Source organism: Coenobita brevimanus, chromosome 114 (genome assembly GCF_032717465.1).
Source record: "Coenobita brevimanus isolate Jiangsu-jjx chromosome 114, ASM3271746v2, whole genome shotgun sequence".
Classification (NCBI taxonomy): domain Eukaryota; kingdom Metazoa; phylum Arthropoda; class Malacostraca; order Decapoda; family Coenobitidae; genus Coenobita; species Coenobita brevimanus.
In genome coordinates this window covers 476,582-491,400 of record NC_137067.1, presented here as the reverse complement: position 1 = coordinate 491,400, position 14,819 = coordinate 476,582, and the positions used below count along the sequence as shown (strand labels likewise).

The window sequence follows — 14,819 nt, the reverse complement described above, 5'->3', positions numbered from 1 at the left end:
CACACACACACACACACACACACACACACACACACACACACACACACACACATTTTGTGTGATTTACAAATGATGTTCCAAAAAAAATTCAGGTGACAAAAACATTTTATTTTATTTCTCGCCTTCAGGTTCAAATCAGCACAGGCCTGGGCAATGTCACGGAGGCACTACAGTCTGAAAGGGCTGAGATTGCCTTTTACCTCTTCACCAACGGCTCAATCATCCGCCGCAATCTGTCTGAACATTTCGCCTACACCAACTCCCTCATTGAAAACCTAAAGTGGCCAGCCTTCAGGATCGATGACCAGCTGTTTCAGAATAAGATCCTGTTTCGTATTCGCCTTGATGATTTCAGGGACAAGATCACAAAATTTGACACTCCAAATATCGAAGCTGGAATTGCCTTCTATAACAGGGCAAACTACATATTCTTAGACCAGGTATGGGGGTTTATTTACCTCTTTATTTATCTATATATCCTCCTCATTACAAGCTCAAAATTCAGCACCCTGATTACTGAAGCTGGAAGTGCATTTAATAACAGAGCCAACCCTATTTTTTTTTTCATCTGGTGTTTGAATTCTACTTCTTATTATAATTAGTCATTATCATCAGGTGGTGTTCATGTTGATGCAACCAAAAGTGTTAAGAAAAATTACTACTACTACTCTGAGATGGTTTGGCCATGTGGGGATGATGAGAATGAGCGACTGGCTAAAAAAGTGTACGTGAGTTAGGTGGAGGGGAAGGAGGAGGAGCAGGAGACCAAGGATGAGATGGAGGGATGGAGATTAAATGGGAGACTGGAGTGTGAGTCGGAGGGAGGGCAATCAAATGGCAGAGGACAGGGCAATGTACAGGTAATCTGTTTGTGGCTACCCCTTATTTGATCAAGGCTTCAGCAAATGATAGATAATCTTAAATTTTTATCAACATCATCATCAATGTCATAAGACTGTGATATCCGACGCCCCAAATATAAAAAAATGTATGTGCGTGTTTTTCATCACCACCACCACCACCACTAAATCTACCCTTCCTGCTGCAGCTAACACGTGAGATCAAGGAAAAGGATGCATCAGGAGTGTGGCGTCCTCTGCTAGCATACAAAAACATGATTCGTGCCATAGAACATCTCGGAATCTCTATGGTTTTTGGTGAGCAGTATTTTGGCCGTGGAGACCTGGACCAGAGTTCATACATTGCTTTTGTCACCAATGATGCCTTGGGTCAAGATTTCCTGAATGCCTCCCAGAATTTTGCCTTCTGGATAGGAACAAGGTATGTATTATGCAGGGTTTTTTTTTTTTTTTTTTTTTTTTTAATGCAAGGAAGGAGGACCCAAAGGCCAGAAACCTGCAAGATTGTTCCCTGCAGGAGCCAAATTCAAGATACATTCATTTTGAGTTGACTGGATACATTGTTTAAAAGACTGGAGGTCATAGGCAGTAGGAAACACAAACAGAGGAAGACAGTTCCAGAGCTCACCCATTGCACACATGAAGGAATGGGAGTAACAGTTACATCTTGCATTAGAAGGCTGGACAGAAAAGGGATGAGAGTTTGCTGCAAGCTAAGTGTTACATGCCTGCTGTAAAGGTGAAGGGATGCAAGCAGACAGTTCAGAGTAGCAGTGATCACTGAAGTTGTGACAGAAAAGAGATGCAGAAGCAACAAGGTAGCAAAGCCAGAGGTTGAAGGGAATCAGTAACACAAGGAGTTAATGAGGTGAAAAGTCTTTGCTCCACCTTGCTGAAATAAGCTGTATGTGGGGAGCCTCCCCACACTTGGGAGTTGTGCTCAACACAGGGGCAAATAAAACTCCTGTATAAAGTCAAGAAGTGTGTTGGGGTAAAGAAGGCACAGAGTCAGCTTAGTACACCTAATCTCTCTGAAGTAGATTTTACAAAAGAGGTAATATATCATCATCATCACCATCATCTGGACCTCCTTTCCCACTCTAGGACAGGGTGAGGAGCTGCAATGCCCAGACAGCCCATGACTACCCAGTTCAATGGGCCAAGCTTCCATTCACTCATCATTCAAGCCTCCAGAATCCTGGCTCAATCTGATTCACCAAAAACTTTCACCATGTTCTGTAGCTTCACATAAACGCATCCAATAGAGACAATCCCAACACTGTAACATTAAAAAAGGGGTGCCAAATCCCTGATCATGCACTTCTTCTCACAACATTCACCCAGCCGGCTTGATCTCTTGTCAGTCCCCTAGCCTCAGTGACTTCCATACCTCTCTTCCTCACACACTCATCCACCACAGCCCTCCATCTTCTCCTTGGCCTACCTCACCTCCTCCCTCCTTCAGATTCTCTCAGATGTCCCTTTTTTGCTATATTGTTATCCATTCTCTCCACATGACCATACCATCTCAGTACACTCTCTTCAATTCTGGTGTCCACAGACTTCCTCACTCCACATCTTTCACAAATCACATTCTTTCATATCCTATCCACTCTCTGTATTCCACATTCATTCCTCTGCAGTCCCATCTCCACTGCTCTCACTCCCTGACTTTAAATTTTCATGCATGAAAAATAATATAATCTTTCCATGATAGATCCCTGAGAGAGTGAAACCCTAAACCTGGCCCAGATTTGTCCTTTTGAAGCTTATTTTTCATAGTGTTGTGGCAGAAATGACAATTCAGGTACTAAGGCTCTCCATTAACTACACAGCATTTCTTGAGCAGCATATGTTCAACTGTTAATCTACCGTTCTCATTTTAGGGGACAGGAAGGAACTGAGGGACTTTCCATGTACAGGTGACCCCATACTTTCGCAGAATCCACGTTCGCGGATTTTTATAGGAGAGGATCCGACTTTCGTGGGTGAAGCCCCAGTTATCATGGGCTCTTTCACGGCGTTGGTTTGTTCCTAAGTGAAAACAAGCTGTCTCCTGTCGTCCCCTGCCCACTGTCCCGTGCTCATCCCTCGCGCCTCTCACCTGGTCTCAGTCATTGCCTGACCACCGCCTCTGCAAAGCCATTTTTTTTTAAGTGGGAATACCTGTGGAAGATTTTGTCGGGTTGATAGGTGCAAAAACTGAGTCTTTGATGCATAAAAAACAACCAGATTATTTTTACCCCGGTCGAAGATACGAGCCAAGTCAGACATTAGGTGTGCCATAGCCTCATCCCTTGTTTGTTGAAGTAACTGCTGAGATGGGCATTGCGGGAACCAAATGGAAAGGTGAAGGGTGGAGTCGTCAGCGTATGAGTGGATAGGGTTAGATGTACAGCTCAGAAGATCATTGATGAATAAAAGGAAGATAGTTGGTGATAGGACAGAGCCATGAGGAACACCACTGTTAACAGATCTAGGAGAAGAACGATGGCCGTCTACAACAGCGGCTATAGAATGACCTGAGAGGAAGCTGTAGATGTAGGCACAGATGGATGAATAAAAACCGTAAGAGGGCAGTTTGGAAATTAAAGATTTGTGCCAGACTCGGTCGAAAGCCTTTGAGATGTCAAGTGCAATGGCAAAGCTTTTGCCAAAGTCGAGGATGACCAAGAGTCTGAAAGGTAGGTGAGAACATTACCAATTACTGTTATTTTGTGTTGAATAGGGTTTGTTTGTGATTGTTTAGGATGTTTTGAGGTGTTGAAATTGATTTATGTGCCTTCCAGGTGTTATTTCTTTGTGTATGGCATGGGCCTAGGGGGGTCAGAAATTATTCGCGGAAAATCCACTTTCGCGGAGGTTTGTGTCCCCTAACCTCCACAAAAGTAGGGGGTCACCTGTATATGCAGCAGTCATCACTCTTTTTACTCTGACTTGGCCGCCTTTCCACCTTGAATGCTGAGTTGTAACAACAGATTAACACTAGAAAACTATGCTAGTCATGAAGTGGTGCAGAAAGAATGCAGTGTCATAGTACTGTCTTATTCTGCCACTGTGCTACAAGCAATAGCCTGCATAAGTATGAAAATCTGCACCAACTTAAGGTGAAAAGAGTAGTCATACTGATGCAACTGTACGAAGGCATCTTTCTCAAGAATGGCCAAGTTTGAATGAAGAAAAATATATTATACAGTATTGTCACATTCATAAATATTATGGCAAAATAAACACCATTAATGGAGACTGATGAGTGAATGAGAATGTGATTCACTTCATTCGGCAGACTTCTGGTTGGTGAGAATCTTCTTATTTTTTTTCTCTCTCTGGAACCAACTTCACCTCACCCTCAGGTAGGAAAAGAGGTCTGGATCATAATCATTCATTCTCATTCATTCATTGCCAGACACCATGTATCCGAGACGGGGTGGCCAAGGGCTTAGAGTTAATTGTTTTACAGGGAGGGGCACTAATCCTCCACCAACCCCACTTGACACGTAGGGATGCCAACAGCATCTGGTGTTCCCAGGCGGTCACCTATCCAAGTACTAACCAGACCCAACGGATCATAATGATGATGACAAATGATACTGGTCTCACTACAGGTACAGAGCGCTTCAGAATGACTATCCTTGGTATTCCAACATTACACGACGCCGGCTGGAGATCCTTGGGCGGGAGAAGATCCAGCCAGACTTTGACAAGGCCACCGAATATTTCTACGCTATGTTGGGGTACCTAGATGCTCTTCAGAAAATACAGTATGAGATTAGGTAAGATTAAAGTGCATTCATTTTTCAGCTCAGTTGACAGCCAAATGTAGAGTCATTATTATTCTTATTTTTTAAAGAATAAGGTACCAAGGCCTACACATGTAAGCATGTTGGTCTTTATAAGTAATTGATTATGAATGACACTATGAAGGAAGACCATCAAAGGGGCCAATGTTAAAGAAATACAAGCATCTAATAGGTAGGTGGTCATCTTCCACATACAGTACATTGTATGTATTTCTCTCTCTCTCTTTATCTATCTATCTACAGGAAAACCATTGAACAAACCATCGTTAAAGAAGTACAAGCATCTAACAGCCATGTGGTCATTGGCATCGCTCTACTAGCAGTTGTCCTTATTATTTCTCCTGTCATCATCATCCTTGTTCGTATGATCACTAGAACTCTGCAGGTCAGTTGAAGGTCACTATTCTATGCTCTGTTTACTTTAAATAAGCATAAAATTGCCATTTCACTAAGGGACAACCAACGATGAAATGGATGAATAGGGTGGGGAAGTACTGTACTGTATTTGAGTGAGAGGGGTGTGAGTCGCAGAAAGGGCAGTCTGATGACAGAGGACAGGAGGATATGGATGCAATTTGATTAAGGAGTCTGGCAATAAACAGAGTTAGATAGAATAGTAAATGTGGTATCTCCCTACCTTGAATGTTGAGCTGCAGTTGAGATTAACTGTACAATATGGTGCTGGTCATGAGAAAGTGCTATGCAGCGCATATTCAGCCTCATTTGTATGATCAGTAGGATTTTGCAGATGAGTACAACAAACTTCCTCACCATATGTTCCTTCCTTTAACCTCACTATTTCTTCCATCACTATTGTTCTATGTGGAGTCACTTACAATTTCTCCTTGCATATTCATCCTATAGATGTTTCACCTTAACCTGGCCCAGATTTTCAGCCCTTTGCAGCTTTTTTCTCATAGCTTACCGACAGAAAAAGAAACTGCTATAGCTTTACAGCTTTTCTACAGCACTTCTTCTTTATTTTTTCCTATACAAGGAAGAAGGAACCAAAGGCCAGGAACCTGCAAATTGTTCCCTCCAAGGAAAAAAACACAAACATGATAACAGAGAGCCAAATTCAAGATTCGAATCTTTTGAGATGGCTGGACACACTGCGACTGAAAAACTGGAGATCATTGGGAGTTGGAAATACAGACAAAGGAAGACAGTTCCAGAGATGACCTGCTGCATATATGAAGGATTGGGAGCAATGGTTAACTCTTGCATTAGAGAGTTGTACAGGAAAAGGGATGAGAGTTTGTTGCTAGATTAGTGTTATGCGCCCCATGCAGTGGTGGGGGGATGCTAGGAGACGGTTCAGAGGAGCAGTGACCATTGAAATAGTGACAGAAAAGAGATAAAGATGCAACAGTGAGGCAAAGAGACAGAGGTGAAAGGAGCCAGTAAGAGGAGGAGAGTTAGAGATAAAAAGCATTTTACTCCACCTTGTTGAGAAGAGCTGTATGTTGTGAGTCTCCCCACACATGAGAGTTGTACTTTACACAGGGGCGAATAAAACCCATGCATAAAGCAAAGGCATCTGGCAGTAGAAAGATAAAGTATACAACTGTGGAGGAGTAAAGAAAGAACGGAGTTGGCTTAGCAACCTAATCTCGCAGAAGCAGATTTTACAAGAGAGGCAATCATTCTTTCCAAGATAAATCCCGAGAGAATGAAACCCCAAGTATATTTAAAGATGATGCAGGATTAAGATGAATATTATTGGAACTTAGAGGGTACTCCAGTGGAAGATGGTGTTGGGTTGATAGATAAGAACTGAGTTTTTGATGTATTAAAAAAACAAGACTACTTTTACCCCAACCAGAGATATGAGCCAAGTCAGACATTAGGTGTGCCATAGCCTCATCCCTTGTTTGTTGAAGTAACTGCTGAGCAGGGTGCTGCGGGAAATGAAGGGTGGAGCCATCACACACACACACACACTCTCTCTCTCTCTGCCTGCTCTTTTCTTTTTTTCCTTTCCTAGTCTATTTATCACATCAGTATCCAACTCTCTCCCTCAGGCCTTCTCTGAAACGCTACTGCACAAGACCCATGAGTTACGGTTTGAGAAGAAAAGATCAGACAAGCTACTCTACCAAATGCTTCCTACAAGTGTCGCCCAGCAGCTGAGAATACACAAGACAGTGGCAGCCGAGACCTATTCCTCTATCACTATTTACTTCAGTGATATTGTGGGATTTTCTGAGCTGGCATATCAGAGCACACCTATGCAGGTGTGTGTGTGTGTGTGTGTGTGTGTGTGTGTGTGTGTGTGTGTGTGTGTGTGTATTTACCTATTTGTAGTACTGTATACAGGAATTGAGCTAAGCTTGTGTTGTCCTGTCTCCATATCTACATTTATCTAGTCTTTTTTTAAACACATGAATGTTTTTTGCCTGCACCACCTCTTCATCTAAGTCATTCCAAATACTTATGCTTCTATTTGGGAAACTGAACCTTTTAAGATCATTCAGACATTTAATTTTCCTTAACTTGAAGCCATGACCTCTTGTTCTTCCATCATCCAACACAAGATCCTCTCTATCCACCCTTTCCAATTCTCTTACATTTTCAAATATCGTGATCAAGTCACCTCTTTCCTTTCTCTCGCGCAGTGTTAGTAACTTCAATTTTTCGTGTCTCTCCTCGTAGGTCAGTTCCCTTAAGCACGGTATCATCCTTGGTGTCATCCGGTGAACCCTCTCCAGTTTATCAATATGCTTCTTCAAATGAGGTGACCATACCACAGCTGCATACTCTAGTCTTGGTCTTATCATGGTCACTATCAACTCCCTCAGCATTTCCTTGTCCATATAATTAAAAGCCACTCTCACGTTGGTCAGTAATCCATGAGTGCCTCCAATGATTTTGTTTATATGCTTTTCTGGTGACAAGTCATCCTGAATAATCACTCCCAAGTCTTTCTCAGCTTTTCTTTTACTAATTATCTCATTGCCCATTTTTTTTGTCCAGTGTGGTCTTTTGTCACTCATTCCCATTTCTAGTACATGACACTTCATGCATTAAAATCCATTTTCCAAGTCTGGCTCCAGCTGTGGAGTATGTCCAGGTCCTCTTGAAGTTTTTTACAACTATCAGTACATTCAATATGTTTCATGATTTTTGCATCAGCTGTGAACATATTCATATAACTATTCAAACCCTCTGGCAAATCATATACAGTACATAATATATCAAAAACATTATTGGGGCTAGGACAGAGCCCTGGGGAACTCTGTTAGTCACATTTCTCCACTGTGACACCTTGTTTCTTATAACTGTTCTCATTTGCCTTCTTATCAAATAATCTTCCATCCATTTTAATAGTTTCCCATGCATCCCTCCAAAGGTCTTTAGCAGTCTCTTACAGGGCACTCTGTCAGATGCTTTCTTGAGATCAAGACAGGAACAATCTGCCCATCCCTCTGTCTCTTGTGTGACATCTATTACCCTACTGTAGAAACTTAATAGGTTAGTAACACATGATCTCCCTTCCCTAAAACCAAATTGTCTTGGTGTTATCACTTCATTTTCTTCCAAATGCTTTATCCATCTTTTTCTAATAATTTTCTCGCAGATTTTACAAACAATACTAGTAAGTGATACAGGTCTGTAATTGAGTGGATCTTCCCTATCTCCTCCCTTGAAGACTGGCACAAAAACCAAACTTAAACTAAGCAAAATTTAACCTAACTTAAACTAAACCAAAATGAACCTAATCTTATGTAACCTAGCTGAAATTAGCTTCTAATCACAGGTAATCTCACTAATGAATGTGCTGTACAAGATGTTCGACTCTCGCATCGACTGTTATGATGTGTACAAGATTGAGACAATTGGTGATGCATACATGGTGGCTTCAGGCCTGCATATGCGGGATGAAGGTAAGAAGAGAAGGAAGGGAAGGTTGGAGGGAAGGCAGCAGGGAGAGAGAGATGATGGGACAGGGGGAAAGCAAGAGGAAGGAGTGAAGGAAAGATGGGCACAGAGATCCTCTTTCTCATCATCCACTCCTTCAGTATCATGTCACATGTCAAGAAGGGAAAAAACAACAAAAATTACCCTTTATTTAGATCTGTTTGGTCTAGTGGCAGCATTACCTTGATAGACCAACTGCTGTTTGATATACAGTATTTGAAGGATGTTCAGAAGGCTCACAGAGGCTGATATAGCTGAAGTTCAGGGTAACCAGGTTCAATACAGTAAGGATATAGTCTTCATCTATATTTTTATATACCTACCAACCAGTAATTCTCTTTATCTATCTAATCTGTCTGTCTACCTAATGTGCCTATCTAATCAATATATCCACCAGGCAAAGACCACGCAGAAGAAATCTCTGCCATGGCCATTGACCTTCTCCACGGCACTGAGAATTTCGTAATCCCTCACATGCCCGGCGAGAGACTCAAGATTCGAATAGGCATCCACACAGGCCCTGCCGTTGCTGGAGTTATTGGAACAAAGACTCCGAGATATTGTCTGTTTGGGGATTCAGTCAACTTGGCGGCAAAAATTGAGTCCACTGGCTTGCGTAAGTAAAAAGGAAGTTGACTTTGTGAGAGGAGAAGGGAAACTAAAGCAAGGGAATGGGAGTTAAAACTGGATGAAGGAAGATAACGTTTATACTGTGGTTTATTTGGCAATCATGTCAATTTGGCTGCCAATGATGAATTTATGGGATTATGTAACTCAAGAGGAAGTTGAATTTTGATAGGAATTGATGAAGGAAAAAGGGAGAGGGAGTGGAGCAGCAGGGAAATGGGAAGAAGGTTGAATGATAGGGAAAGGGTGAATGAAAGGAGTACCAGAATGGATGAAAGGAAGAAAGGGAGAGAAGGCAGGAAAGGGATAGCAGTAGGGAGGTAAATAAGAAGGTAGAAAAATACAAATGGGTACCAAACTATAGCAAAGAATACAAAATAGTATTGAGAAGTACAAATAAGTGCAAAAGAAGTCCCTCAACATACCTACATGTTCTCTTATGGCTGTTTGCTATAGGGTGAGAAATAATGTAACTACAATACAGTCTTCTATGAGTCAAAGATAAGGAAAGTAAAGCAGGAGGGAGGAAGGGAGGGAAGGAAGAAAGGAAGAAAGAATGGATACTACTTTGAAACTGTCATGAAAGTTGCCTTTCAGCAGTGCCAGACTTTTCCCCTAAAAGAATTAAATACACCTGGAAAAAAAATGGCCAGTACATTTCCACCCAGCAGATGTAGTGCTGCCTACTTCTTCCCGCACCTTTATAATTCTCTTTCTGTGTCTGCAATCCTCTGTCCCTATTTCTCCCATCTTTCCTGTCGCTTTATATTACCCTTCTTTCCTTTTCAGGTGGCTTTACACTGAGTGACAAGCCAAATTGTTTCTTGTAAGTCAGAAAACCATTTACAGTGGTGGGTGGTAACCACATAACCAACCCACACGTGTTCCCTGAGTGTCAACAAGTTGGTTGGCAGAGGGTTAGTGTCCCTTCCTGTAAATTAGCTAACTCAAAGACAAACGGCCACCCCTCATAGGATTATGGTGTCTGGCTAAACACAGATAAATAGAAAAACAAAATAAGAACACTTCCCCGTCCCCCCATAAGTATTAGGCCAATTGTGGTATGATGTATCTTTTTGAAGCTGTTTTGAATCTGAAAGCATGAAAAAATGTTAAAATATTCTGAGATGGTTTGCCATGTGGAAAGGATGGAGAATGAGAGACTGGTTAGAAGTGTGTTATGTGGATGTGGTGGAGTGGGTGACCAAGGATGAGGTGGAGGGATGGAATGGAGAGATATAAGACAGAGGGGTGTGTGAGTTGGAGGGGGGGCAGGGATATGGAAGAGGACGGGACGATATGGAGGCGATTTATTTGTGCCACCCCTTAGAGGATTAAAGGGTGTTGCAATGGACAGATTAATTTCATTTATTTTTCATAACAGCTTTCAAGATTCACATTTCCCAAGACACCAAGGATGCACTTGATCGAGTGGGTGGCTTCATAGTTAAACTGAGAGGAGAACTGGAGATTAAGGTGAGAATATAAAGAAATAAGTAAGTAAATAGAATATATATATATATATATTTTTTTTTTTTTTTCGATAATGAATGGAGGAAGGAAAAACAAAGGAAAAAAAATAAGTCCATGTGCCTAAAGGCATCCTCCATTCATAAAATACTTATAACAACTGGATTTAAAATTGAGAGGATTAAATGTATGTGGGACGCAACTCCCAGGAAGTGAATTCCAGAGAGTAGTAGTTCTGGGGATAAATGAATTTTGATAAGCAGAGGTTCTGCATTGTGGGGGAGAGAGTGTGAGTTCATGGGAGCTCCCAGCTGCCCAAGTATTTCGGGAGAAAATGTGAAGGGGAGGCACAATATACTGTATACACACAGGTATATTCTATGTAAGGATTCATGTAATGCCACTCAGGGATGAGTGAGGCTGGTCACTCATATTAAATGTCAGGACCAACTTGCCTAGCCCCGGGCTCCTACATTCCTCATGGGGCAAAGTAGGATTGGATGATGTTTGGATGGATACACAGGTATACCCTGGTTTAACAACGTCCAGTATTGGTTAGGTAAAGCCCCATCGTTAAGCGGGATATCGTATATCGGGGTACTTTTAACATGTAAAGTAATAGGAAGCATTTATCAGCCTTGGGTTTCCCCCCCCCAACCAAGTCCAAAACCCACCCAAATGAGTCCAAAAACAAGATTAAAGTCACACCAAATGGTCTGACAGCTGTAAAGGAAGCTAACCTAAGCCTAACACCTGTAAAAAACTCATTAAAACCAATAAATAAAATCTCAAAATCATGAAATACAAGTCTGGAAAAAATCAAGCTTAGTAAACTGAACCCCAAAATGAAAATGTTCACCCCACCTATGGCTAAAACGCCTTAATCCAAGTCTATACGTTTATAAATCAACCTAAACACACAATTTTAGTCAAAAATATCACCAAAATCAGTAAAAAAGATCAAAACCCGTCATTAAACTAGGGTTTAGCCATTGTTAGGCAGGGTATGGTGGTATTTCTACCCCCATCGCTAAGCCGGCATATTGCATCTAGGGGTATCATATATCGGGGCATCACTGTACAGTATACAGTACAGGGAGTCCCCGATAAACGAAAGGGTTAGGTACTGGTACCTTTAAAATCTTTCGTATATAGATCTTTTGTATACTGAAGCATTTTTCCCCATGAGAAACTTAAGAAAATGAGGAGATGCATTCCAGGAGCCCCCCAGAATCTGTTAGGCTGGTTGTAAGATCTTAAATCTATAGTAGAAATGTTAATAAAATCTAAAATGAACTTTAAGCGGTTGTTTATTTATCAAATTACTGAGTAAAAAATTGAAAACAGTACTGTACAGTATATACAGGTGAGGCCCGATCTCACTTCCTCGTGCCTCTTCATAATTTCCAGCTTGCGCTCCAGCGTCAGGGTTGGGTGTTGCTTCTTGAAGCTCCACAGATGATGATGAAAGTGAAGGACGCTTGGGTGGCATGATGCAAGATGGGAATGATTCTCGGAGTACAAATGGCACGCACTACACAGCTGGGGAGTGGGAACAGACTGGGACGAAGCAGAGGTTGCTGATTGTCTTGCCATACACGATAGTGGCACTGCGGTCACTCGTGCGTGAAATTTGAATAATTTTCTCATAGCACTTTTTGCACCATCGATATATATGCCTTTCATATAGGAGAATTTGTCCTATATTTTTCACTTTCGTACCTTCAAATTTTTGTATATTGGGGATTCGTTTATTGGGGACTCCCTGTATATATTTCGTTGTTTTCGTTTTTGAAGGCTAGGCAAGTTGGTCCTGACATTTATGATGAGTGATGATATAATCCATCCATGCATTATCCAATTCTACGTAGCCCATGAGGAGCGTAGGAGCCCGGGGTTAGGCAGTTGGTCCTGACATTAAGATGAGAGTGACCAGCCTCACTTATCCCTAATGATATAATAATAATAATAATAATAATAATAATAATAATATAGTAATAGCAATAATAATAATAATAATAATAATAATAAACCCACCAACCTTCCAGGGCCACGGAGTTATGGACACTTACTGGCTTACTGGCAAGCACGGTGTACTTCCTGATCGCCGCAGGTATTCCGCCCGAGAGGATGATCTAGAGTTTATGGCAGACAACCCACATTCCGAGGCTGGACACAAGCCCAAGGATGGTGTGGCTCCTACATCATTTTTCAAGAAGACCATTGGCATCTGCAAGGAGTTTTTGGGATAAGTTGGAGGAATGGAAGCCTGATGGTGGAGGAACCAAGGGGTATGGGGGTTTGAATGGTGAGTGAATGAATGTGGTTCATTCAACTGGACAAGCTTTGGTTATTGTCTCACTGCATATATATATATATATATATATATATATTTTCTGGACGCTATCTCATCCCACCTTGGAATGGGAAAGGAGGTCTGAGTATTGATGATGATGATAATGATATATTAGAAGAAATAGTACATTATTAATATGATCCACACTATCTAGGTGTCATATATGTATTATAAGAAATGGTACTGTAATGTGGTCAGTATGATCTGTGGAGTTTTCATTCATGTAGATTAAATAATGAAAGAGATGGAACCGTACTGTGTTAATATCATCTACTTAGTTTTCTTTTATGTAGGTGATGTATTACGAGAGATGGTATTTGTGATAATATGATCTATGTTTTTTTTTTTTTTTAATGCAGATAATGTATTGTGAGTGACAGTATTGTGTTAATATAAACTATCTAGGTGTCATATATGTAGATAGGCCAAATGTGTTAGAAAGTATGGTACCTGTGTCAATATGATCTTTGTAGTTTTATGTTGATACTGTAGCATGAGAGATGGCAGTGTTCAGTATGGTATCCTCTATATAGTTTCCCTGTGTGCAGAGACTGTATTACTTGCCAGGTTTCATCTGAGAGAACTGGACAATTGAGTCATGGCTCCAGGAAATTTAATGAGTCTTAGTTATGAAGAAGGAATGAGTCTCCCTGGTTAAGAGTCAAATTTAATCTCCAATCAGATTACACTTGGCCATGAACCAAACTGAAAGAAGTTTTTTATTCCCTGTCAGGTTAGAGCAAATGCACTGTTGTACAGGTAAATGGTTTCTTGTTGCCCAGGTTACCACCTGGTTATATGGTTACCACCAGGTGGTAACCATATAACCAAATGGATGCCTGGTGGTCTAGTGACTTAAAGTGCTCCAACTGGATGTGGTCCATATGTGTGGTTTATCATCAGATTTGCAAAAACTGTGAGAGAAACTGGATTATAATGTGGGAAACTGCAGATGAACCTGGAGCCGCTGCAACATGAGATTACTGTATGGCAATGTGGAGAGGATGGAGAATGAGAGACTGGCTAGAAGAGTGTATGTGAGTGAGGAGGAAAGGAAGAGGGGGAGGGGGAGACTTAGAATGTTATGGTGGGATAGAGTAGAAAGATATATGGGAGAGGAGTGTGAGTTGGTGGGAGGATAGCCAAATGGCATTGGACAAAAGGTGATGCAGGAGCCATTTGTGTGTGGCCACCTCTTATAAGATTATGAAGCCTAGCAAGAGATAGGTAGACAGATAGATAGATACACAGATAGATGGTTTATCATTATGCTATACTCTTTTTACTCTAACCTGGCCAAAAAATGACATCTTTCTGGAATGCGAAACTGTAGCTATACAATGACATTAGAATACAGTATGATGCTAGTCATGAAGCAGTGCTTGGGAAAGTATGTAGAGCTACAGAATTGCCTTTTTCTGCCATCAAGCTAAATAGCAAAAGGACAAAATACTGGACCAAGTTAAGGTGAAAAAACTACTGATAAATCCATCATTATATATTGTGGGGTTTACTGTACTGTTTGCAGACTCTCACAGTAAATGAAGTGCAGTCGAAAATAATACTGACCTGTGAACACATTGTGAACATGAACTGTATTATACAATAAAATGTAGAAGTATATGTATTCTTGTATACTGCAACCTTTGGTTCCTGGTGTTTGTTGTTGACTAAACATGGTCAGTCTGGATGAGCAGACCCATCAACCGCAGACAAGCAACTGCCCCTGCTGTGAACTGATGTTCCCTTGTGGTAGACAGCACTTCGCCACAGTGAGGCTTGGGG

The 14,819-nt window shown here is 41.3% G+C and overlaps 1 protein-coding gene across 1 annotated transcript in view; it reads left to right on the top strand.

The window, feature by feature from the left end:
• LOC145418431 (uncharacterized) overlaps positions 1-12,930 on the top strand; it is a 32,165-nt gene extending 19,235 nt beyond the window's left edge. Inside the window, exons 5-13 of the mRNA XM_080286849.1 lie at positions 129-440; positions 1,049-1,281; positions 4,466-4,633; positions 4,904-5,045; positions 6,685-6,897; positions 8,421-8,547; positions 8,979-9,197; positions 10,593-10,684; positions 12,727-12,930. Of these exons, the coding sequence (XP_080142975.1) occupies positions 129-440; positions 1,049-1,281; positions 4,466-4,633; positions 4,904-5,045; positions 6,685-6,897; positions 8,421-8,547; positions 8,979-9,197; positions 10,593-10,684; positions 12,727-12,930 (1,710 nt within the window). The remainder of the gene's footprint in view (positions 1-128; positions 441-1,048; positions 1,282-4,465; positions 4,634-4,903; positions 5,046-6,684; positions 6,898-8,420; positions 8,548-8,978; positions 9,198-10,592; positions 10,685-12,726) is intronic.
• Positions 12,931-14,819: the final 1,889 nt, after the last annotated feature.